This window comes from Stylophora pistillata, chromosome 13 (genome assembly GCF_964205215.1).
Source record: "Stylophora pistillata chromosome 13, jaStyPist1.2, whole genome shotgun sequence".
Lineage (NCBI taxonomy): Eukaryota > Metazoa > Cnidaria > Anthozoa > Scleractinia > Pocilloporidae > Stylophora > Stylophora pistillata.
Genome location: NC_142531.1, coordinates 21,571,615 through 21,595,086, shown reverse-complemented (window position 1 = coordinate 21,595,086; position 23,472 = coordinate 21,571,615). Strand labels below are relative to the sequence as shown.

The following is a 23,472-nucleotide window of genomic DNA, read 5'->3' as shown; positions in this document are numbered from 1 at the left end:
GAAAATAAAGAAAAGCTTTTATTATACACATTCTCTACAAAACGTGTAGTCATTAAAAATATGACTAAACTTGAACATTACTACAAGCGACGAAGAATAAATTAAATTGCCTTTCAAATTGTATTTCATTTTCCATGGCATCAAGTGGTTACTTTCAGTTGAATCTTTCGAATTCTTTGACTGTGGCAAGAAGTACAAATAGAAAAGAACAGTTACAAAGCAATAAATCATCCACCGGTCTTTATAAAAAGGGACAATGCAGAGGACCAAGAAAAAGGGCCCATTTGTTCAAAGGGTAGCCCGTTCCAGGCTTACAGTGAGTGAACAGTAGCGGAGGAGTGAAAAAAACCAGGGGGTATGGGTCGAGTCGCGTATGAAGGTTACCCGATCGCACCCAAACTTCCCGCTAGCTTTTTCACTCCTCCACTTCTTCCGGTTTTACTGACTGGACGCCTGGGAACAGGCTATTCAAAGGGCGAACAACCCTATTCAACGGACTGATCACTATCCAGCGGAAAAGGGTTGAGTAAACATATCCATTTTGAGTGACGTTTTTTCGACCTGAGCGTACCTGGATCCTGTTTGTGGCCCGCTGGACTGTGTCTTTGATAAAACGGCCTGCTGTGATGCACGAAACTGAATGTCCAGCTTGGAGAAAATACCTCCCACAAACTACAAAACAAAACAAATTAAATTATCGTTTATGATTGTGAAATCTCTTGCGGGTGTTCAAAATGAAATTGTCTAAAGAAGAATACACACAAAACACTGCACATAAAAAACAACGATAATCAAATCAAAGTAGTCTTACTTCTTTTGGTTTTTGTTTGTTATCGTTTTTCTCTTGTGGCGTGTGAGCCCGCTGTCGTGCCAAATAGGACACCAACTCTGTCATGCGCTTTTGATCTTCTTCACGCTGTGCATCCTGGTTCCATCGCACAGATCGTTGTGGGTCCCACTTATAACTTTTAAACGTACTGAAACTTAAATGAAAAGTGATCAGTAAAATTGTCACAGTATCACCAATGAACTTTACAAGGACAGTATTCCCATTTTAAGAACGAACCTACAAATTAACTTCATTAGCTCTGAGGGACCAGTCATTATTTATAGCCAAGGGAGAGGGGGAGGGAGGATTTTGGTATCATGGTTTTCAGAAGAAGGGAGGGGGGGGGAGGCAGTCAACGCCAACAGAGTATGAAGGGGGAGTAGAAAATTGACTGCCAATCAACTGACAATAGTGGAAGGGGGGTTCATTACGGAGCATTGGGGGGGGGGGGGGAAACAGGTAAATTTAATTTTACCGTGACACAACCAAAATCCTTCTTCTTCAAGGAGAGGTTACACTCGGATCATCCCAAGGGCTCAAAGTAACAAATACAACTTACTCTTTTCTGGACGCAGAGGTGACTTTCCGCGGAGGTCGTAGTTTTTCCCGAGATACTGAGACTAAGAGATAAAAATTAAATATCTTGGTTAAATTTAAGTTTAAGGGGAATAAAATCATAGCAATAACTTGCTTTTCTGTGACAAAACGGGATTCCAATCCGTCGCAGGTAAATTCCCAGCATCACGTAATGTTTCCCTCACGTTTCGCCGGTACCCATCTGTAACCCTGGCTGTAGCTAGGTACTGGCATTGTAAAGTGCGTAGAGGTCCATACTATTCCATAAAATGCCACGACTTTTTGTCATATTTTCTATGTTTTCAAAAGTTAAATTTTTGTAATTTTGCATGATTTCCCATAATCCACACTCAAATTCCAAAACTCTTATGGCCTGGAAAATAATACTCGGTTGAATTCCACGACTTTCAAAGTTTTCCATGATCCTTTCGAACCCAAGAACAAGAACACTACTCAATGAAATCAGCCCGAGGGTGGACCTAAACACGGATCCATCTGTCAGATCTTAGCCGTGTTACTCCAAGAAGAGATAATACGTAACTTCTCTTCATGATTCTAATATGTTATTTGAAAAAAACAAAAAAAAAACAAAAAATAAAACAGGTCACAAGAAAAGAAAAGCTAAAATGTATGACTCTCAGTAAGGGAAGTGATTATTAGGATCTTGACCGTTGAAGAGTTAAGCGAGCCAATCATGATGCCTTCCGTCTCCCACACAAAGGGAGAGCTATTGACTGAACCCTTTGGCTACTAAGAGTGACTGGCATCTTCTTTCTCCTAACAATATCACTCCCTGAATCAGACTTTAAGGTCACTAACAAGAATAAAGGAAATGATTACCAACTAAAACAAACTCTTGGTGTTAAACAGATTCTGCTTGTCAGAACCTTGGGAAATGTATAGAGGACAGTATGGTAAAATATGCAGACTGATGTTTGGAACTAAAAGGTTAATTCTGCTCTTTCTGATCACTGGGAAGACACAGGTCACTGACTCACGTTTTTGTTCCATATCATTGTCCTCTGACTCTGGTTGATCCTCATCTTCTCCCAGATCATAGTCGTCATCTTTGTTCCCGGCCTGCAGCTTCATTCTGCGAAAAGAGCTGCGATGGACCAATCGACTTCGGCTTCGCCTTATGGAAGGTAGGTACTGTCAGGGGGAAGAAACATCTTCGCATCATTTTCCCAAATAGATGAGGGAGAACCATAGTGGCACCTTACAAACTCAACAACCCATCCCTCACCCTCCCCTCCCCCCCCCGAACCTTAACCTAGCTCAAAATCATCTCCACTAGGGCATTCCACCCCATGTCGTCAATTACCTGAAACTACCAACTGGAAGTAAAGTAAACCGGGACTGCATTGGTTTTTCTTTACAACGCTATGTGACTGGTTTTGAAAATCCGCGCCACTCTTTCAACCAATCAGATACCAATTATAACTTAATCACTTGTATTTTCCCGCGCTTCGTGCAGTTCGCTTGTTTTTACTTCGACTTCTCAGTGGGTCGTTCTGATATATTTCCTTCGCCCTGATTGGCTGGTGTTGTCACTTTTGTTTTGATACCCGATTGGAATGCACTCTACTAGTACAAGTCTATAGCATTGCATTATGGATAATAGAAAATTAATTTTTTTTTCTTCACTTACCGTAGGAAATTCTAAAACTTTTCGTTCACTTGGGTCTATCATGTCTGATAGAGCGCTCGTACTGCTCTGTAATGAAAGCAAAAACGAACGATTCAAATCTACATTAGTTCTTTACGAAGGTAAATGCATTAAAAATAACCCAATTGCTAATTGTATACAAAAAGAAAAGCGTTGTTTTACCTCCAGGTCCCTGATATTCATGTTTGCTAAAGCTAACTCCTCCGCACCAAACACATTCAATTCGGAAGACCTGTTGATTCACATGTAAAAACAGGGTTCAATGAGGTTTTTATGAGATTTTTAAATTGTAAAGTATTCAACCGAACAGTTGAATGAGGTACAAGACACAAGAGATGTCTAAATGAAAACGACTTTCAAGTTTTCAATCTTTCTTCAAAGCGCGTTTCGATTGAGTGTCGTCGGACCAAAACCAAAGTGCAGTATAATCATAATGCCCAATAGAAACAAAGGAAAATATATCTTGATGTCGGTGAGAAGTCAAACAAGAAACAAGCAAATTGCCTAAAGCGCGGGAAAACGCGGGTGCTTCGGTTTTGCATCTGAATGGTTTATAAAGTTGCGTGAGTTATCTAGACCAATCACAGCGAAGCATAGTAAAGCCGATGCAATGGGGGATAACTTTCGACTCTCGATGGAAAATTTCTCTATTCGGTAAATTGTTTAGAAGCCTTTAAACACGAAGGCGCGCTATAAAAGGAGCCTTAGGTCCCACTGGACCATTTGTCAATCAACCGTCGTGTGATGTAGAACTCTTAGAGTCAAGTCAGCTTGAGCTACAGCTACTCCAAAGTAGTGAGCAGCGGGCGCATTCCTCAAAATTGTTTTGTCTTCATCACAATACAAGAATTTTTGAGATCTGTATTTCCTTTCTCCAATGGAAACTGTCTTTATTTGTGGCGGTAAATTTGAGATCGAAGTAGGTAGTTCGCACGTTACCTCATGCCACCATGCTGGTCGAAGTAAACAATAGATATCTCATTAGCTCCTTTTGTTCGTCTACCAGCATTTAAATTTGACCCGCACACGTCAACGGTGAGGGTTCTGTCCTGGTGTACCGGTTCACAAGGGAATTACCATTGTTCTTTCTTTGTTTAGGAGTCATTGGTTAGCTGTTGTGCATTGTTCGGTCTTTTGTATCGGCTCTTGTGAACCGGTACACGAGGACAGAACCACGGTGAGTGACAAATGAGCCTAGGTCTTCCCAGGGAAGACTTTCTTATATAGCGCGCCTTCGTGTTTAAGTAACAAATTGATGACGTATACCAACACCAGTAAGCAACAAGGATTCCAAGAGTCACGACCAAGTTATTTCACTGTGCAAGAAGCACCCTGAGTTCATTCTGATGATTTGCCACACGCGTATAAACCTAGAATCGCACGGACTATGACTGTCATCACCTCGCACTTGATAATCTGCGGAATGGTAAACAGATAGCGTTCCTATGTGCAAACATATCTTCCACAACAGTTGGAATGTTGGTGATGGGTGGCTCCTCGTTAGAAAATGAATTTTCATCCAAAGGTAACTTTCCAGAGGCCACTACATCGTGTTCTTGTTCAGTGGTCTTTTCCTCCTCTGTTGACTTTTCTTTCTCTGGTTGAGATGACTCTCCTACAGAGAATATGGATGATAAATGCTTAGAAAAGAGAAGATTGTAAATTTTAGGGTTACTTGTGGGAAATAAAAAGATGCCAGAGCGCAAGAAAAGTAAAAATTCTCACAAGCTGTACCATTAGTTAAATCTTTAATTAATAATGTGACATGCTCTTTAGGTACAAATTTTTAATGTTGTGAATACCTTTTTCATTATCTTTCTGTGCATTTTCCTCGCTATTTTCTGCTTTTACGTCGTCGTCTTTCTTGTTATCGCTCGATTCAGCTGAGCTTTCTACGTTCTCCGTTGTTGTCGAAACTGGTTTATTTAACGTTGGTTTGTGATCGCGCACACAGCAACCCTGTTGAGTTAAACATAACAGATGCATCTCAAACAGTACGAGACCAGTGCAATATATGGGATCACAAGCGTTACACAACCGAGACGTAAAATTAAACAATCATGTCACTTACAATGCCTTCTAGGGACGGGTCAAAATGCAATACGCGTTGCTGACAGCAGGGATATACCCCAACTATTTTGGTCGCTGCACACTCCAAGTTTCCAAAATCCACAGTCATCGGATGATAACTACAATGACCCAATTCTGAGCACTGGAAATAGTTACCACAGCGGTGACAATAAAGGACGTTCACCGTACCCCATAATCTGTGTAGAAAATAATATGAATATTTTAGCCTGTGATAAATTGATAACTAGGAAACTTCGGGTCTTGAACATCAAAGTAGACTACCAGCAGTCCTTCCTTTTCGGCGAAGTCTGTGGCGCGAGTCAAAAAAAGTTAACGAAAAAAAAAAATGTTTGTTTTGGCTAGCGCGCCGCACGAAAAACTAGGAGTGAGGTGCACGAAGTGCGGGCAGAGTTCCGTGCGGCGTGCTACTCGCAATTTTTATTGTCCTTGCTGATTTTTTCGGACACGCGCGACGGACTTCGCCGAAAGGTAAGGCCTGCTCGTAGTCTAAAATCAGAGGGAATTTTACCTCCAGTAAACTTCTTTCCAAGATTTTACCTCATCTCGTAATCCAAGAAGGTAGTCATTCACATCCCAGGTAAAGTCCCTGTAGGAAGCGAAGACTTAAAGCCATGCTATGCCAACAATAATTATTCTTTTTAGAAGAAAAAGGGAGACCTCTCTTTACCCCATTACTCTCCTATTTCCGTTAGGAACTAAGATGCAACACAAAGATGAGTCTTTCAACTAAAGCTTTACCATCCACTTAAGGGAAACACGCCCCTTACTTGTTCCAGAGGGGGAAAAAAAGTAGGTGCCGTCGCCCAAAGAGAACATTGCAATCACAGTCGATATTCAAATGAAAACACGCAGACGAAGATTTCCGTGGAACCCCATACTTTACAAAACAGTTCTTTGATAAAAGCAACTGAAACAAGCTCTGTTATAGAATAGTAAGGGGTTATTTGGAAATCATTCCTCTCAACAAATAGATTCTATGTTGCCGGGCTTCTGTTCAGTAATGGAACATAGAAAGCGTCAAAAAGTGGTAAGAACAAGAAAAGTGACAAGTAAGAAAGATGGTAAGTTTTGAGCTCGGTAAAGAAATGTAGAAAGACGTTTTTTTCGTCTAGTTACGAGCGCGGGATAAAGAAAAAATTCTGAGTCCCTATGAGGAATTAAACCTCAGACCTTCAGATCCCGCGCATGCTCCGATTCTCTACCACTGAGTCACAGAGACTCTATGGTGAGCAAGGCCCATTACGAAGTTTAAGCATGACACGCGTCTGGCGTACTGCTATGATCGGCAACGTCGAATCGTCATGGTTTGTAAAGAATAAGAAAGATGGTAAGTTTTGAGCTCGGTAAAGAAATGTAGAAAGATGTGGTACGCGAGGCGCAGCAGAGTGTGTCACTGATGTTCTCACCACATTTTGACGCCTTCTATGATTTACAACTTTACAGACCCACGGCAACAAAGAATCTATTTGTTTTATACGATAAAGGAGCACACATTGTTAATAGCGACGTCATCTATACATCTGCCCTCCGATAACTCACAATCAAGAACCAATCAAAATGCGCACGTAACTCATCTCATTACACAAAGGCTGTTTTTACCGTGAATGGACGTAAGACACTTTTCCTCTATGATTCACCATCATTCTGTTAGGAACACATCGTAGTTTTCCTTGGGATTCGGCCGTTAGAAGCCTTCCGCAAGCGATGCATCTATATTATGAGCATGTGAAAATTTAATTCAAAATACAGAGTATGATGTATGCTGAGAATGTGCAGGCCTCTTTACTAAGGGTATGACTTGTGTCACGACGAAAATTAGAAACACCTCGCAGACTTGGATCACTCTCGGTATCTGGGCATCTGCCAACCCACCCCTTCCATAAACCAAAAACAGCCAACTGAGAACAAGTTGGGTTAGGGGAGGGGTGGGTGCGAGTTGCTCAGATACTGACTTTGATCCGCAGACTTCGATTGATCTGAAGTGTTTTTTTTAAACCCCATTAGCAACCGCTGTTCGGGAGCCGGAGCTCGCGCTCCTCCCCGAAGAGAGACTCTTCCCGGGAAGGAACGAAAACAGATTGGACCTGAGAGTGCAGCGGAAATTGAGCCTAAAGTATTTTACACCGCACACAAAAGGGTGTCTTTTAAAAGAGGTCTTTTTTAAAGCTTATCATACATAACGTTTTTTAGCAATTGCGGTCCCTTCTTTTCAATCAGGTATTAGAAGCAACAAGAATAAGTCATGTTTCTGAAAACTTTTGTCACAGAGTCCCTGTACACCGCCTGACTGGCGGTAGACGCTACTTTGGTAGACATTACAAACAATGCACTCTGCAAAACATTTCCCGTCCCTTACCTGAAAAGGGTGCTGGCATTTGCTGTGGAACTTGATGAGAACCTTGGATCAAACAGTTCTTCAATTTTCTTGCAAAACAGTTTGCTGCAGTCAAAACAAGAACAACATTGACAAGCACAAACATATTACTACGACATCCCTTGATAGAGATAAAACGATAAATTGAAGCCAAAGAACTCAAACCACTTTTTGTTTCCCTTTGGAGTTTGAGTCAGCGGGGTCTATTGTAAAACTAAATCTGTTTTATCTCTCTGTATACCCATTCTAGGGACCTACTGTGTGAGCAAATATATCTTTTCATGGACATATTTTTATCAACTCTAGTGGTGTGCAGAAAATGACATCTCACCTTTTAAACTTGTCTTTCCGATCTTTAATTGCTTCTAACTCATTATGATTAAACAGCTTTGCCATTCTGAGAAAAAATAAATCCAGTTCAAGATACTATATCAGTCTCTCAATAGATTTCTTGCCATGTAGCTTATGGAAAGAATAAAGAAAGACGTTATTCGTTTTTTTTTTTCCTTTTTTATGGGTGTGGGACAAATAAAAAAAATGAGTCTCTCACGAGGTGAGCATCAAGTTTGCACTCTGATGCTCACTCGCTGAGATACTGGGAATTTATATGATAAGCTATGTCATCATAGTTAGTAGGTCATTTAAAAGGTTTAGATATGACAAGCATGATACAAACTGCTATGATGAGAAATTTTGAGCTCGGTCATGTAATGACCAAGCAGTCTTTACACCTTATCACTTTTCACTGTCGCCATCAAGTAGGCCCATTTTTTACCGACCACATGTACACATAGCACTGGTTCACTTCTATGTTTTTATCACATACCTGGTGACCAACTTGTCATTAATACAGTTCATGTTACAGGGCGTGGCCACAATGGCTGACATATTCTGATGACAGTAGCGGATACACTCCGTTACCTAGCATAAATGATGACAAAAAATAAGAATATTGAATATCTGAATATTGGTAATGTTAGACCAGACTGGCCCAGTTCAGCTTCTGGCTCGTTCACATGGGAATGCTCTCAAATGGTTCCACTCCTATCTTTCTCAAAGAAGCCAGCGGGTCTCTATACATGGTACTCTGTCCAATTATTTTGAATTGGACTGTGGTGTTCCACAGGGCTCTTGCCTCGGACCTTTATTATTCATAGTTTATGCATCAAAGCTATTCGCTATCATAAAGAAACATCTTCCTAGTGTGCATTGCTTTGCTGATGATACGCAATTGTATCTTAGCTTCAAGTCTGATGATAAGTCTAGTCTTGATGAAGCTGTCAGTGCTATGAATAGATGTATTTGTGATTTAAGAAATTGGATGATTAGGGATAGGCTAATGATTAATGACGATAAAACTCAGTTGATCTTAATAGGAACTACACAACAATTAGGTAAGATCAACGATGAATGGAATATTTCCGTAGGTGATTGTGATATTTATCCTAGTTCCTGTATTAGAAATCTCGGTGCATGGTTTGAAAATAAGTTGTCTCTGTCAACGCACGTTAATAAAATTTGTAATTCCGCGTTTTATCACCTACATAATATTAGGAGGATTAAGAATTGTTTATCTCGCGATTCGTTATTAACGCTTATTCCTGCTTTTATCACTAGTCGTTTCGACTATTGTAATGGACTTTTGTATGGCCTTCCTAAGTCGCAAATAGCCAAATTGCAACATGTACAGAATGCTGCGGCTAGACTTGTACTGAGTTAAAGTAAGTATTCGCATATTTCTCCTGCGCTTTGTCAACTTCACTGGTTACCAGTACAACATCGTGTTCATTTTAAGATCATAATTTTAACATTCAAAGCTATTCATGGATGGGCGCCTAGGTATATCATTGAACTAATCAACATCAAGCCTAGGTCTGTATATAATCTTAGATCAAATCAAAGTTTATTACTTGACCCTCCTAAGGGGAAAACGCTTGCCACGTTGGGGGGACAGATCATTCTCTGCTGCTGCCCCGTACTTATGGAATGCTCTGCCAGCTGAATTACGTGATATTCAATCATTTTCCATTTTTAAATGTAAGCTGAAAACTTATTTATTTCGTGCAGCTTCCTCAAAGTACCCTGTCTGATAATTACTTTTATTAGTATTACTATTTAAGTTCCTTATTAAGATCCTTATTCCTAATTAAGATCCTTATTATAGATATTCCATATTATTCTTATTTTTAACATACATTGTTAATATTAATGTACATGTAATTAGTTTTATAAATTTGAATTTACTGTAGTATTCTAAGTTGTTAAGCGCTGTTGATCATTGAATGAAAAAAGCGCTCTAGAAGTTATTATTAAATTAAATTAAAATGGAGGCCTGCCTGAATGAGGACCTGCTTGAATGAGGACCTGCCTGAATGAGGACCTGCCTGAATGAGAGCCTGCCTGAATGAGGACCTGCCTGAATGAGGACCTGCCTGAATAAGGGCCTGCCTGAATAAGGGCCTGCCTGAATAAGGGCCTGCCTGAATAAGGGCCTGCCTGAATAAGGGCCTGCCTGAATGAGGCCCTGTCTGAATGAGAGCCTGCCTGAAAAATTTCATTATTTACCAGGGCATCCATCTTTAGGAAGTCCGAAGATATCAAGATGGATATAACATTGTTTGGTTCTGTTGGTAAAGAAGGAAATAGGACATTTTTAGGTTAAACTTATCCATTTATTCTAAAAATTCCTAGAGCTGAAGGAAGAAAGAAATGTAAGAACTGACAACATCAAATTGAAAAATTAATACAATTATGGGTTTTATGCTTTCAATACTTGCATATCAGATACCTTAAGTTGAATACTATGAATTAACTAGTAGGTATATATGTAAATTGACACTTATCATGAAATATTTTAGGTGAAAAACTAAGCTTTACAAATGAACTGCATCTGTGAAGCCCAGATTCACACCCTCATCCAATCCTGAATTTGTTTCGGGTTTCATCTTCTGACTTTTCTTTCACCCTTTCAGTCCTATAGATCTCAATAGTAATTCCCTACCTGTGTGCCATACACTCTAATTGGCACATCAAACTCTAAATTATTAATTTAATAATTCATTTGCAAATTTTGAGGACAATACTCTCAATATCTAATGGCTCACCAAGTTTTGGTTTCTTTTCCTCAGTCCTCGACTTGCTCTTATCAACAATTCGTCTTTTGACATAGTTCATCAGCCAATCAAAGATCTGCACATCACAATGCACAGAAATGTCGACCTCCTCCCATCGTTGGGCTTCTACTGATAAATACTCAGCAAAGTATTTCATTTCGCTTATCAACAGATCCCTTGGACATGTGAAGTCTTGTTTTACTGAAAATAATGTAGTGACATTGATAAATCTATCAATAAATTAATTACTATTAGTAAATGATTTAGTATTTAATTCCTAAAACCAATAATAATTTAATTTGTACTCTGTAATACATAGTAAAGTTTTAAGATGTATATAATTTTAGATTATACAAGTTGAGAAAATGGATCATGTTTACTATAATAGATACTCTTAACAGATATATCGCTCAATCTATCAGTCAAGAGCTGGATGATATATTGGCCAACATACATCTCAGCCAATATAATCAACCGACTATCAACCAAGTCTCAGCCAAGTATTAGCCAACTATCAACTGATTATTGACCAAGTGTCGACCAAGTCTACCGACACATCTACCGACATATCGGTCAAGAGTCACTCGATCTCTACCAATATATCAACGGCTATACTGGTCAAAAGTACCCACAGTAAACATGATCCAAGGAAATGACTACTTACAATTTTTACTTTCATCACACACGTGGATTACCATGTTAGGCCTAGTTATTAAAAAGAAATGAGAGTAAAAAACATCATATTTGCTGAAGGATGTCTCCTAAAATGCATGAAACAAGGTGCTACATTTTATTACAACCATTACAAGACACAGCTTAATATTTGTTGCAAATTCAGTTTCCAAGCATTTTCCTACTTCCCATAGCAACCCAAAGAGTCACAGGTTGGAATACTAATGTGAACCTTAGAACTGAAAAAAACTCCTCTCCTAAGTTAAAGATTAATAGACCCTTTAACTCCCTTGATCTGATTGTAAATTCTGCCCTGCAGCTGCTACACATTTCCTTGCAAATTGGTTACAAGAATTTGGTTTTCAATCAACATAACTTTCACCTGATATGCTTGGGTACTCTCATCACCTGTTTGTAGGATACTGTATGGATATTATAAGGAGAAGTTACATGTTAATCACTTCTGAGAGTAATAGGGGGTTAAAAACAACATGACATTTACCCCAGTAATGGCTCCAGATTAGAAGCTTGTGACGAGGCTGATCTTGAAGGTTGACGTTTAGGAACAGATCTCTAAATAGTAAACAAGATGGTTATCAGGAATTGCACAAATTATGATGAGAAAAAAATAAAAAGTTTTACACAATACAGTCTGTCCTCAGTTGATAGATTGGTACCTGCTTTGACAATGATTCTTCACTACTTTCTACATAGAATGTTGCCTCTGATAACCTGAAAATAAGTGATTTTATCTCAATATTCAAGGTAAAACCTAAAGTAATATTTAATGACCCATCTGACTGGTTAGTGCTGGTTATTGAATGCAGATGTATATATCAATTATAATTATTGTATCAATTTGATTACCTTTTGTTAAGTCCTTGGTGATGTCCAAGTCACAGAATTCATAAAAGAAAAGAAAAAGACAATGGATGTTGAGTCCAAACATTTCTGTCCTCTATATTCATGATCAAATGTAAGAAAAATACACATACAGACCCCAATTATCCGGATTTTTCACTATCCTGACACACTCCTCTGGTCCCAATTTTTCACAAATATTAATTACAAGTAGTCACATTTGAGTAACAACTTTTTCCCATCAAACAAAGCAGATGCACTGGAACAGTGTTGGTGCTATTCCATTATTGCAGCTTCAAAGAATGATAGAATTAGTGACCCACCGCTTAATATACCTGTCAATCTTTGAATGTTGTCCTTCAGTAAAATTTTGGATAACAAAATAAAAATACTAATTAATTTGGCCTTGAAATACTGTAAAATATTTTAGAAGTTCGAACCTTCGGTGCTCAATGGCATCATTTGGATCATCCATCCTTGATGATGCCGCTGAGCAGTGAAAGCTTGGACTTCTACAGCATTTTACAGTAATTCAAGGCCACATTAGTGTTTTTATTGTTTTAATATACCTGCTTCCATATTGGTTTGAAGTTTTTGACTTAGAGAGCTGTGGGTTTTAACTGAAGCTGATTCTGCATTGTTCCTTACTATGTCCTTTGGCACAGTCTCATTTGCTAATTCTTTTCCATCAGAAAAATGCAAAACAGAATTTAATAATCTGGAGAGGTGTCTAGAGTCTGAAGAAGAATGCGACAAAGCTGCAGTAACTGTTGAGGTCTGCTGGATTTCTGTCCATCTCTTGGCACACTGAAAGATGGCTCATTACTATCAGTACTCTAAAAAAAAAAAGTCTCTGCTACTAGAGCGATAAAACTATCCAATTTTGGCCAAGTTGTTATTTTTATCTGATACCCTCAACAGAAAATGGCACCTTTATCATAAGCTTTCAGTAAACAACACATTTTCATAACAGCTTGTAGACTGGAAAGCAAATGAAAATGTTGCAGTCAAAGAGCAATTAAGAGTAACTGTGACTCACTTCTCTCTTCAGTTCATATCATAATAAGAATGAGAAGTGGGAAAAATTTCCATGTAACCCATCCTTCTCTACGTGTAGCAGTTTTGAGAAAAGAAAACAATAGCAAATACAATAGATTACCTTTGGTACATTAACTAATGCTATGTGTTTTAGAATAGTTTTGGGCCAGTGTATGGAAATCAGTGTGAGAAGAGTGAAATTCAGGAAGTACTCAGGGATGAAATGTCTGATTTGACCTGTCTGATCGCATTGAAGCAGCCTGTGATTAGACAAGTAAAATCAAACAATTTTGTACTGAACTGCAACAGCCAGTGAACCAGTCTTAAGTGTAAAGCACCAATCAGATTTACAGATTACTTATAACCCATTTCTATCACAGAACGTACAGAATTTACCTAGGTTTTTGTAGAAGTTTCATCTAAACCGCAATCAACACAGAATTTCATGTACCATCATTATTTATATTTACTATTCGGTCGAATACAAACCTGTTGTGCAGTGCTTCCAGGAATAAGCTTGGCTACTCCCTCCCAGTTTTTGTTTTCCGATTCCCTGAACTCAGGGGAACTCATCAAGGTCCTCAACATCAAATCTACGGCCAAATTCTGCGCCATTTTGAGGATTCAATTCTACCAAAGACCTAGAGGCGTTTTAGAAATGTTTGGGAAAATACTACCCCTCTCTGAAGCTTTAAACTACTCTTCCTTTTGAATATTCCATTTCAGATACACTAAGTCGTTGAAAAAAAAAATCATCGTATCGGTTTTCGATCCCGATTAGAAGCATAATTTTTAGAAGTCGTTAGGTCATGATCGCTAGGCAGGACGCCATCTTGTATCTAAGCAGCATAGTTTAGTACCCAACTCTCCTCGGTTTATGTTTTGCGTTGTGACCTGCGACCAATACTCCTACATGGTGCAAATCTGCGACGACAGGATGGGAAAAGCTCTGTCACCTCAATTTTTTTCTTTCTACGATCAATGCGTCTATCTGGTTGCGAGCATGACAGTGGGAGGATTTTCTAACGTCCGCCCTCACGCTACCGAGTGCAGCGGTCTCATCGGGAAAAAAGATCTCGATTTTCACCCGAACTGTGTTTGGTTTGATCTGCCAATGACCGATAACCAGGCCAAGGAGAAATAGTGGATATTATTATCATTATTATGTCTTGATCGAAGATCTGACAGTTTGGCAAACTTTTCAAGAGCTTTTTTATTATTATTACTGTTTTTATTTATTTTTTCAAAGAACCTACATTACAGATAGATAGTGTGTTTCTTTTAAGAGTTCACTATAATTGATGGGTCGCTTTAAACTGTTTACTTACCAATGGATGGCGTCACATCAAGCAGCAAATAGAAAATTAATTCTCGCAATTTGATTGGCCATCTGTTACGAGCCTCACAGATGTGGCCTCATAAACTTCTCAGCTTGCGATCAAGGTGAGAGGTCAAATTTATCCAAGTCGTTACTACGCAATGGTTCTCTGTAACATTTCTAGGGCACTAAAAACTCGAATCTCTATATTAAACCATTAAAGCTATCTTTTTTAATGTCAATATGGTGAACTTCGAATTCGTGAGCTGGCGAATTTGGTTTAATATGCAAGTACTACCAGCTGATTTATTTTTACGGGAAAAGTTGTAAGTTTGTGTAAATATTGTTACGTTTCATCACGGAAAAATCTACGACAAGGTATAGAGGTGAATAAGGGGGGACGATTGCAAAATTTGGTTCACGACGGATGACTGACAAATGTAAACCTTCCAGTTCTTTTAATAAGTTAGAGGATTCTTTTCAAGGATGCAGAGCACTTCATTAACACGTAGACTTTGTTAGGAAAAGCAGTTATTAACTCCTTAACTAGTACAGACAAAAATATTTTCCTCAATAATCAACGTCCTTTCCAAAAAAAAAATCATGATGTATTTCACGATTACGTGCGCATAAATCCTTAAAATTGTTTTACGTCTTTGGGAAGACTTGGAGACGTACGCGTTATAAGTGTTTGCGTTTACGGTAATGCGCATGCTGATCGTGAACGTGATCTATAGTGGCTAGCTTCAGTCGTCATTACCGAGAGAGGTGTTTTGATTTAAAAAGGGGAAAAGGAGTTAAGTGCCAACATTACTTGTAACGTTACACTGAATAGATCAATTTTGTACGCAATTACATCGATGCCTAGAATAGTCCTTTTCTCTCAAATGAATCTTTTCTGTATATCGCTCTCAGAATGGATTGCAGATGTTCTAGTGGAAATTTCTCATCAAAGTCAAAGAGATTTTACTTGTAATTAATACCAATGAAACCTAAAAAACGAAAAAATTTCATTCCCTCTGCTTTTAAATCATGAAGTTTGATCTTAAAAAATACTCTCATCCCTAAGGGTGTGATTTTGCCGCTGATGAAAATTCCCTCCCGTAATGAGTAATAAATATGTTCAAAGGTATCCGAGATAATGAAGAGAGAATATATAGCAAAATTTTTTTCCCTTTCATACTTACTTTTAGGACGTCTTACAAAAAACTAGTCGATTTTTAGTGCGCATCTTTCGAGTTCCCATGGCAAACAAACTACCACATACTAATACTGATAAATAACTGCAAATTATTTCGCGCATTAGTGTTTTTTTCGCTCTTTTGGCCAAAATCATAATTTGCCGAACAAAGGACCTAATGTAAATTGATGGGAATGATAACAGCTGGTTTTGCTTTATTTATAGCTACGCCAGAACCATCTTTTGTAGTTCAAGTTCCATCCTACGCCTTAGAACGTTTAAAAAGAAGAAAGCCACTGGCAGTTGGGAGCAGTTCCTCTTGTTCTCAGCTGTTGGAGTTGAGAGATCTTCAAGAAGATCATATCTTTCGACGTTAAAATGAAAGGTAGGTAAAATTTCAGTGTAAGTTTTTTTTCCTTTAAATCTAAGAATACATTTTGTTTTCGCCTCCCAAACTTGAAACGACGGCCTCAGGAAAAACATTACTTCATTCTAAAACGGACATTTGTTCTCGATGCTGTTTACTGACTCAAAAAGCAGATGTTTCATCACTGTAACGGCTAAATTTTGGTATTTTAGCTCTTTTCCGGTTCTTATCTAACGCGTTTTATATCTTTATTTTCTTCAATTTGAAAATTCGAAAGTAATCAATTTTATTTTAGGTTAATGCAAGTCGATCTCAAATTGAAACTGTATGTTTCAGTTCAGATTGGCTGATTTTGGAAAAATGGTCTTACTCTGAAAAACGAGCTCCTTGAAAAAAATAAAAATAAAAATAATAATTAAAAAAAAAAAACGATTAAGGAATTACATGACGTTTCAAAGTTTGTCACTCGAAAGGTTTCGCCGTGAATATTATTTGTATTTCTCGTCAAGCTTACAGTTTCGACATGATTTTGCGGTAAACTCAGGGTCAACCTTAGCGTCGAAGAAAAAAACATCAAATTTAGGATACATTTGAGCGTGATTTCTTTTTAATTTGTTTAGTAGCACAGTCAAGTGACAAATTTGACTGCGGTCGTAGAGATGTTCGAATATATTACTGTAGAAATGGCCGGATTGTTCACACACGTCTATTTATTGAGATTAGTTGGCGTGAATCGGTAGAGGCTTGATCTGAGTTTTAAAATTATGCAAACGATTTCCTGCCGGATCATGTTTTGCCAGTGAGAACGAACAAAATATGTACCTTTGAAAATAGATCTCGCCATGGGGATGACATAGCTGTCATATGTTCGACGCGACCTATATTTTCTTCTCCGACTGAAAACGAAAAGTTCTGAAAAAAACCGATAGGAGAATGAGGTATGTTAAAAAACTCACAAAGGGGGAGAAAGTTGACTGTCAGAATCCTAGCAGAAGCGAAAAAAAGAAAACGGGTTTCAAACGATTGAAGTATTAAGAGGGGATATTCCTACACCTAAATTAAGGATATTCTCAATATAAAAACGAAATGGGTTTTCATAAAAAGAAGACAAATAATATTAACCAAAAACACGCTCTACAACTGATTAGTGAGAAACAAATTGCTCATAACTAATTGCTCCGAATTCGAAGATGAGTGAGAACTACTTAGTCATTATTTTGTTTTCTTATGCCAGTCACCTTTAGCTTTTTTAACGCTTAGAAAAAAGCCTAGTTTTACTTCTTGTATATCTCTGCCCTTTTGATGAAATTCCTCCATAAATACCGAGGGTTTCTTCGTCAATAAAGTTTTCTTCAGCTCGCTACCATGATAACTAATACGCTTGAAACAATGATAGCAGTTCATAAGATTTTTAAAATTGCAATTTCTTAACTTAAATGAGTAAACTTTGACTCCTGCTCTAAACACTAATCATATTCATTGATCAGGTCTACTTTTGTTCGCCTGTAAAACAAATCCGTCCTACCAATGGCTAAAAAATAAAAAATAAAAAAAAAAAGCAAAAACAAAACAAAAAAAGGAGAATTACAATAGAGATTATGATAATAACAATGTTAATTACCATATAAATATATCTTATTAACCAAGCGCGAGGGCCGTACTGGGAGAAGATCGGCCCGAGGTCTTGACAGGGGCCGATATTGAGGTCTTTTTGTTCGGACAGTCGCTGGGCTCGGTCCGTACAAAGAAGACCTAGGGCCGATATTCTTCCAGTACGGTCCCGTGCAAGCTTGGTTAAAAAGAGATTTATTACACGACTGAAGTTCAAAGTGACACAAGTGCGGTATCATTCGGGACCATTCGGGACCATTCGGGACCATTCGGGACAGTGCCCGGTCCAATACTGAGAGAATATTGACCGGCAATAGAGCATTTTGATTGGTTGATTTTAGTTATTGGCCCTTTGACTTACCGAGTGGTGTAATAAAAACAATTATCGCGTGTCACCATTGATTATTGAGTATCTCTTTCCTATCGGATCAGTGTTTGACTAAACCGAAAATGATAACAACAATGTAGGAAAGAAATAATTTGGCTAAAAAGAATGAGAATTTTGTGGCCAGCGTCATGATTAATTTTTGTTTCCACCGCCGTCTCCCAGTTTGATCCCACTGGTTTTTTGTTCGCCCTCCTCTTCAATTGACCGTCACTACAAACCTATAACTTGCCCGATGATCGACTCACTTTTTTCTGTGTTTGCATTTTTTTTTTTGTAGTTTTGGTGCTTGTCCAAACTACACACCTATTATGCTCAGTTCTCATACTGGTTTCTTCAGCTCCGGTTGAGAATGAGATTCGCATTAGAGGCCCTGATTTGGAAGAGGAGGAAGAAGAGAACTTTCCTCCGATAATGCCCGCGCAGTTTGAACTCAAAGCAAGAGAGTTTCCAGAAAGAGAAAAGGAGGGTGAGGAGGTGAAAGAGGATGAAAACACGCTACGGGAAGAGTTTGAACACTTCCGCGATGAAGAAAGTGTGAAGAACTTTATAAAGAGACTGGAAAGGGAGCTTGCATTGGAAAAGACTAAAAGGGAAGAAAACGGAGAGACTGAAGATCTTAGTAATGAGGAGCTTGTGGACAGGGAACTTCCTGAAGAAGTAGAAGAAATACCGGAAGAAAAAGGTGCAAGGGAGTTGAAAGAGGAAAATGGGTTGGAAATGTTCTACCGGAATTTACAGAGAGAACTTGAAGAGAAACAGGAGAGAGATATGCCTGAAAAAGAAATGGAGCATGAATCTCCCGAAGAACAAGAAGAAGAAATGCAAGAAAGACAACTTGATGAAGAACTCGAGAATAATTCTAAACGGGAGTTAGAGGAAAAGGAGTTGGAGGAAACAGAGGCTGAGGAAGGTGAAGACAAGCGGGAATTGGCTGAGGAAGTGAGCTCGAGGGAGGAACTCGAAGAAAACGAAGAAGAATCAGCTTTGAAAAGGAAAAGAGGCGAGGAGAACATGGCTACAGAATGGGAAATTCCTGAATCTGAGGAACGTTTTGACGAAAACAAGCGATCTAAACATCCTCCAAAGCACATGCGCGAACGAGAAGCCGAGAGGGAACGAGAGCGTTTTGATGACCACGGATACAAGGAACGTGAACGTGAGGAGTTCAGAGAGAGACAACGGGAACGGGCCCTTAGAAACGGCAGAAAATTGCACGAGAGGGAGATGGAGAGGCTCAAACAGCGTCAAGAAATTGATCCCCATGGTGTCAGGCGAGAGGAAAGAGAAAGATTCCGATTTCGAGCCCGTGGAGAATAAGACCATGGACATTGTTGTAAAGAATGTTGAGAATTGTCCCTCTTTTGCCATCAAATCTTTAATATCATTTTTGTAGTGGAGCAGTTGAATAGCAATATCGAGTTCATACGGTGTAAAAGAAGGATTCGGTAGTTGAATGCTCTAATAAAGGACAAGAGAAACATAGTTTCATTTTCCTTATTTTTTTCTGTTTCTTTGTCGCCGATAATTTTTTTAGCATAACACACATTCCATTTAGTCAATCTTCTACATTTGAAAGTAATCCTAGTAGGTTTTGTTTTTTAGTTGCATGACCTAATTGGAAGCAACTGGCAAACTTGTAGCCTGGTTGGCTGCGAAGAAAAGTCTCCTTGATTCAATGTGTACAGTGTGATTGGTCCGGAATATTCGCGCTATATTCATAACAAATCAGATTCAAAACTGAACCAACCTGGTGACTCAAGTTTTCCCTCTCGAGACAGTTTACTCATTATTATTTCGAGTTTTCATTGGATACTTTCGGTACATTGTGATTAGTCCAGAAAATTCGCGCCACATTCTCAACCAATCAGATTTAAAACTAAAACCAATCACGACTTGGTCACCCGCATTTTCTCGCGCTTTAGTCAGTTCGCTTGTTTTTACTTCGAGTTCTCATTGGTCTCTTTGGATATTTTCCTTCCTATGATTGGCTGTTGTGATTGCTTTGGTTTTGGTTTCAGTACGACAGACCGTTATGTGCGCTCCGTCATGCTGCTTTGTTTCAGATTCTATCGACCTAATGGTGGACACAGGGACCTATTCTTACTCGTGAAAAATATCCGGAGAAATAGAAAGATCTTGAATTCTAATAAATTTGAATTGCACCTGCTTTTTTTTATTTTGAGGTCAGATTTAACCCTTAGCATACTAAGTGAACACATATGTCCAGATAATACCGTTACTACTTTTGATACTTGTTTCTTGTTGAACTTAAGACACGACATTATGTAAGTGTGTAAATTGTGCCGGCTAGTTGATGTGACACCTATTGCAACCTAAAACACCCACAATGATTCCTGATTTTCATTGCAGTGAACCGTTCGTATGGCAACAAATCCCAAAGTGCAGCATTTTGCTCCAAGAGAAACACCAAAAACATGTCAATCTTTTAAGATAAAAACTTGCCAAAAAAAGTCAAAAGTTTGCGTTCAAATCACACCTCAGGGCCAGATCTTAGAGTTTGGCAAGACAATTCCTTCTCACTTTATCTGCCAGCCCTTGTTTCTCCACTTGATGAATGTCAGTGTCGCGAACACAACCGTTGCCTTGTTCATACCCGAAAGGAATTCTGGGTAACTCCGCCATAACTCGAAAAGGCAACTCCTATCATTTCCATTTACACACATACATACATACATACATACATACATACATACATACATACATACATACAGACATACATACATGCATACATACATCCTTTATTGTAACTCCCTAAAAAGGGATTTTCAGTCACAAGGCTACTAAATAGCTAAAATAGCTAAATAAATTACCAAATAACTAATAAAATGAGAATTATTGGAATCGTGTCGGGCCTTCCAGTCCTACCAGCAAAATATCGCATCGATTGAAATTTTTATCGGTCAAAACTAGGCCACATAGCCTAGCTAGGTCCTGGAAGCCATCCACAGATGGGCCCGAGAGACAACTTCACTTGTGAACTCGCCAAGCTGTCAGTAAAGCATCGTTGGCGGACCAGTCTACATGAAACCATCTTTCACCTCTGTTTTCCTTCAGAGGCTTGCCTCTACCCACATTCCAGCTTAATGATGCCGTCGTGAAGGCTTCTGTAGAGGGAAAATGGCTCGAAAAACACTTCTAAACGGCCAGAAAAGCGAGAAACCGAATCAATTTGAACGCATCCAAACACAAACTATTGATCGACATTGCTGAATAACGTATACGCATGCGCCAGGTTTTGCCGCGGAAACACGGATTTTGAGTCGTTCGCATGGTTGATTTCCTACTCTGTTGCTTCGAGGCGTCGTTTTCCTTGCCGCTTTTCTTTTACAGAACAACCTCCAAAAATTTGATACACCCCCTAAAAATTTTCAAAACTTAATTTTCTCTTTCAGACCTTTGGATATAGGAAAGTGCCTTCGACGAAAACAGAGTTCCTCTGTTTTAAAGGTCATCCCTTATTATTTTCCGCTAATTTCGCTAAATTTTAGACCTTGGAAACTTGAGCCCGCGTTGTTGACCGCATACCCGCTGACGTGGCATTTCATTATTCAGCTCTTTCCTGTTGATCTAGGTCATGTGACCCTAAGGTCTGAGCCCATGGTGTCTCAAAACCGCAAATATTGTAACGAATGCTCCATGTAAGGACCAACAAAGTGAGGTTAAGTTTGTATCGCCAAATTACAACTGAAAAAATATGGTCTTTTTCGTATTCAAAGGGTTAAAACTTCTTTTTCTCCTGCGCGAAGTTAGAGACTGAATTTGTTATGACTATGGACAGCTGATTTCACCCTGAGGTAAAAATTAGTAGCAATTATGTTTGCTCCTCAGACTAATCTATCAATGGGAATTTCTACCAGTTAGGAAGTCTGACAGTTTCTCTTCCTCAAAACAATGTGGGAGTAGAAAGGGCTTTTTGGCCTTGTTGAGACTACATATTCAAACCAAGAGATTGAAATTTACAGTTCCCTTGTCAAAACTTATATTCATTCAGAGCATTAATTGCAAAGTTATAATGCAATTGAAACAGAGAGAAATAAGCACCCAAAGAAATATCGTTGGTCAAGCTTTTTCACATATTTATTCTTCTACACTCCCTTGGTAATGAGAAATCAGTCGGGTTACATTTGAACACTACTACTGAATAACAGGTCCTGCTTATGATGCCAAGATTTTCTTTTTATTCTTCTAAATCTCCTCCAGGTACTGCAAAATGAAAAAGGAAGAAATAAAATAAGATTAATTTGACAAAATCTTCCTCAAATGTTCAAGAAAAATTATATTGGGATTCTGATTGGCTGATTTACTCAACCATCTGTCAATCAGCTCTTAGTTCCTCAAAATGATTTAATCTTAATAGAGCGCTGATACGTACTATCAACCGCTATAGCTGCATCGGAGTTTCATCTCTTCTAAGCTATTTGCATTGCCCAAGGATAATCATAACAATCTTGAGGTCGCCTTCCAACTAATGGCATACAACAAAACTTAACAAAACTAGGTATCATTCTTAGGGCCATACTAGGCCCCAAATATTCAGGATGTGGCCCAAACTTACTCTGAAGACTAGGATAAGAGCCCCAAATCACTCCTTACGCAATGATAAAGGCCCCAAATATTCAGAAAACGGCCCCAAATCATTCTGAAAGCAAGGATAAGTGCCTTAATTATTACTGGTAGGGCCCCAAATCATTCTCTAGGCAAGGATAAGGGCCCCAAATATCTATATCAGGGCCCAACACATTATTTAGAGAAGAATGGGGCCCCAAATATCCATAAACTTACTGTTAAATCTGTAGACGAAGTTGTGCCAAGCTTTGCCGACCATGTTTTTGTAGCAACCAGTAGGATTGGATCCATACTGGTCATAAGATAGGTCCGCTTCGTCACCTCCCCAGCATTCCCCATAATACTGGATTCCAAAATACTCTTGGCCTGTTGAAATTAAAAGTATTTTCTTTCACTGAGTGTCAAATATAACGCGGAAAACACTTTGGATTGGTTTGGTTTTGTAATAGGATTAGAGGACTCACGCCACACCATATCAACCAATCAGGTACAAAACTAAAACCAACCACGTGACTTGAGCAAGCGCGTTTTCCCGCGACATGAACTAAATGTTGCTAACGTCTATGGTGTTGACAGGAGAAGTAGTTGCCAAAAAATGTGCGGGGGAGGGGGGGAACACCCCCCCTTCTCAGTTCCCAATTCAGTTGTAAAAGTAAACCAAGTCGTCTTAATTGCATTCTTGTGCACTTTGCATCAGTGACAGTATGAACAATTTTCACTTACGCTTGTTCATAGCTTCATCTGCACATTTCTGTACTGTCTTTGACAAGTCGGACCAATCAATAGTCCCACGGAAGT

At 38.8% G+C, this 23,472-nt stretch overlaps 3 protein-coding genes across 4 annotated transcripts in view; 1 reads left to right on the top strand and 2 right to left on the bottom strand.

Annotated features, from left to right (window-relative positions):
• LOC111329338 (SANT and BTB domain regulator of class switch recombination) lies at nt 1-14,068 on the bottom strand. 2 transcript variants are annotated; one of them, XM_022934008.2, is made up of 23 exons: nt 13,713-14,068; nt 12,755-12,992; nt 12,192-12,204; nt 12,002-12,056; nt 11,827-11,897; nt 11,317-11,357; nt 10,644-10,853; nt 10,105-10,163; nt 8,366-8,460; nt 7,871-7,936; nt 7,522-7,605; nt 6,765-6,875; nt 5,674-5,751; nt 5,146-5,341; nt 4,877-5,033; nt 4,476-4,689; nt 3,237-3,306; nt 3,057-3,122; nt 2,404-2,557; nt 1,389-1,449; nt 812-983; nt 572-672; nt 1-180 (listed from the first exon to the last, which is right to left on the bottom strand). In XM_022934008.2, exons 1-23 carry the CDS (start codon nt 13,836-13,838, stop codon nt 141-143), a joined length of 2,478 nt encoding a protein of 825 aa, XP_022789743.2. In that variant the 5' UTR covers nt 13,839-14,068; the 3' UTR covers nt 1-140. The 2 variants fall into 2 exon arrangements, with proteins under 2 accessions (XP_022789743.2, XP_022789744.2); XM_022934009.2 differs by having other exon boundaries at nt 12,755-12,865; nt 13,713-14,066.
• A 1,878-nt stretch (nt 14,069-15,946) lies between these two features.
• On the top strand, nt 15,947-19,569 carry LOC111329343 (uncharacterized). The gene is made up of 2 exons (XM_088743359.1): nt 15,947-16,106; nt 18,365-19,569. Exons 1-2 carry the CDS (start codon nt 16,100-16,102, stop codon nt 19,402-19,404), a joined length of 1,047 nt encoding a protein of 348 aa, XP_088599485.1. The 5' UTR covers nt 15,947-16,099; the 3' UTR covers nt 19,405-19,569.
• A 2,589-nt stretch (nt 19,570-22,158) lies between these two features.
• The window catches only part of LOC148718138 (uncharacterized), a 3,129-nt gene continuing 1,815 nt past the window's right edge, over nt 22,159-23,472 (bottom strand). Inside the window, exons 3-5 of the mRNA XM_088742715.1 lie at nt 23,398-23,472; nt 22,891-23,040; nt 22,159-22,311 (exon numbers count right to left, since the gene is read on the bottom strand). The exon at nt 23,398-23,472 is cut by the window's right edge and continues 72 nt beyond it. Coding sequence (XP_088598841.1) covers nt 22,286-22,311; nt 22,891-23,040; nt 23,398-23,472 — 251 coding nt within the window. The 3' untranslated portion in view covers nt 22,159-22,285. The remainder of the gene's footprint in view (nt 22,312-22,890; nt 23,041-23,397) is intronic.

What these genes read in the sequence shown, in the direction of transcription:
- LOC111329338 (XM_022934008.2), bottom strand. Translation starts at nt 13,838, where the DNA reads ATGGCGCAGAATTTGGCCGTAGATTTGATGTTGAGGACCTTGATGAGT. An exon ending in GTGTGATGAAAGTAAAAATT is followed by an intron (nt 10,854 to 11,316) that starts GTAAGTAGTCAT and finishes CATTATTTTCAG; the next exon opens with TAAAACAAGACTTCACATGT. An exon ending in AAGTTTTAGAATTTCCTACG is followed by an intron (nt 2,558 to 3,056) that starts GTAAGTGAAGAA and finishes TCCCCCTGACAG; the next exon opens with TACCTACCTTCCATAAGGCG.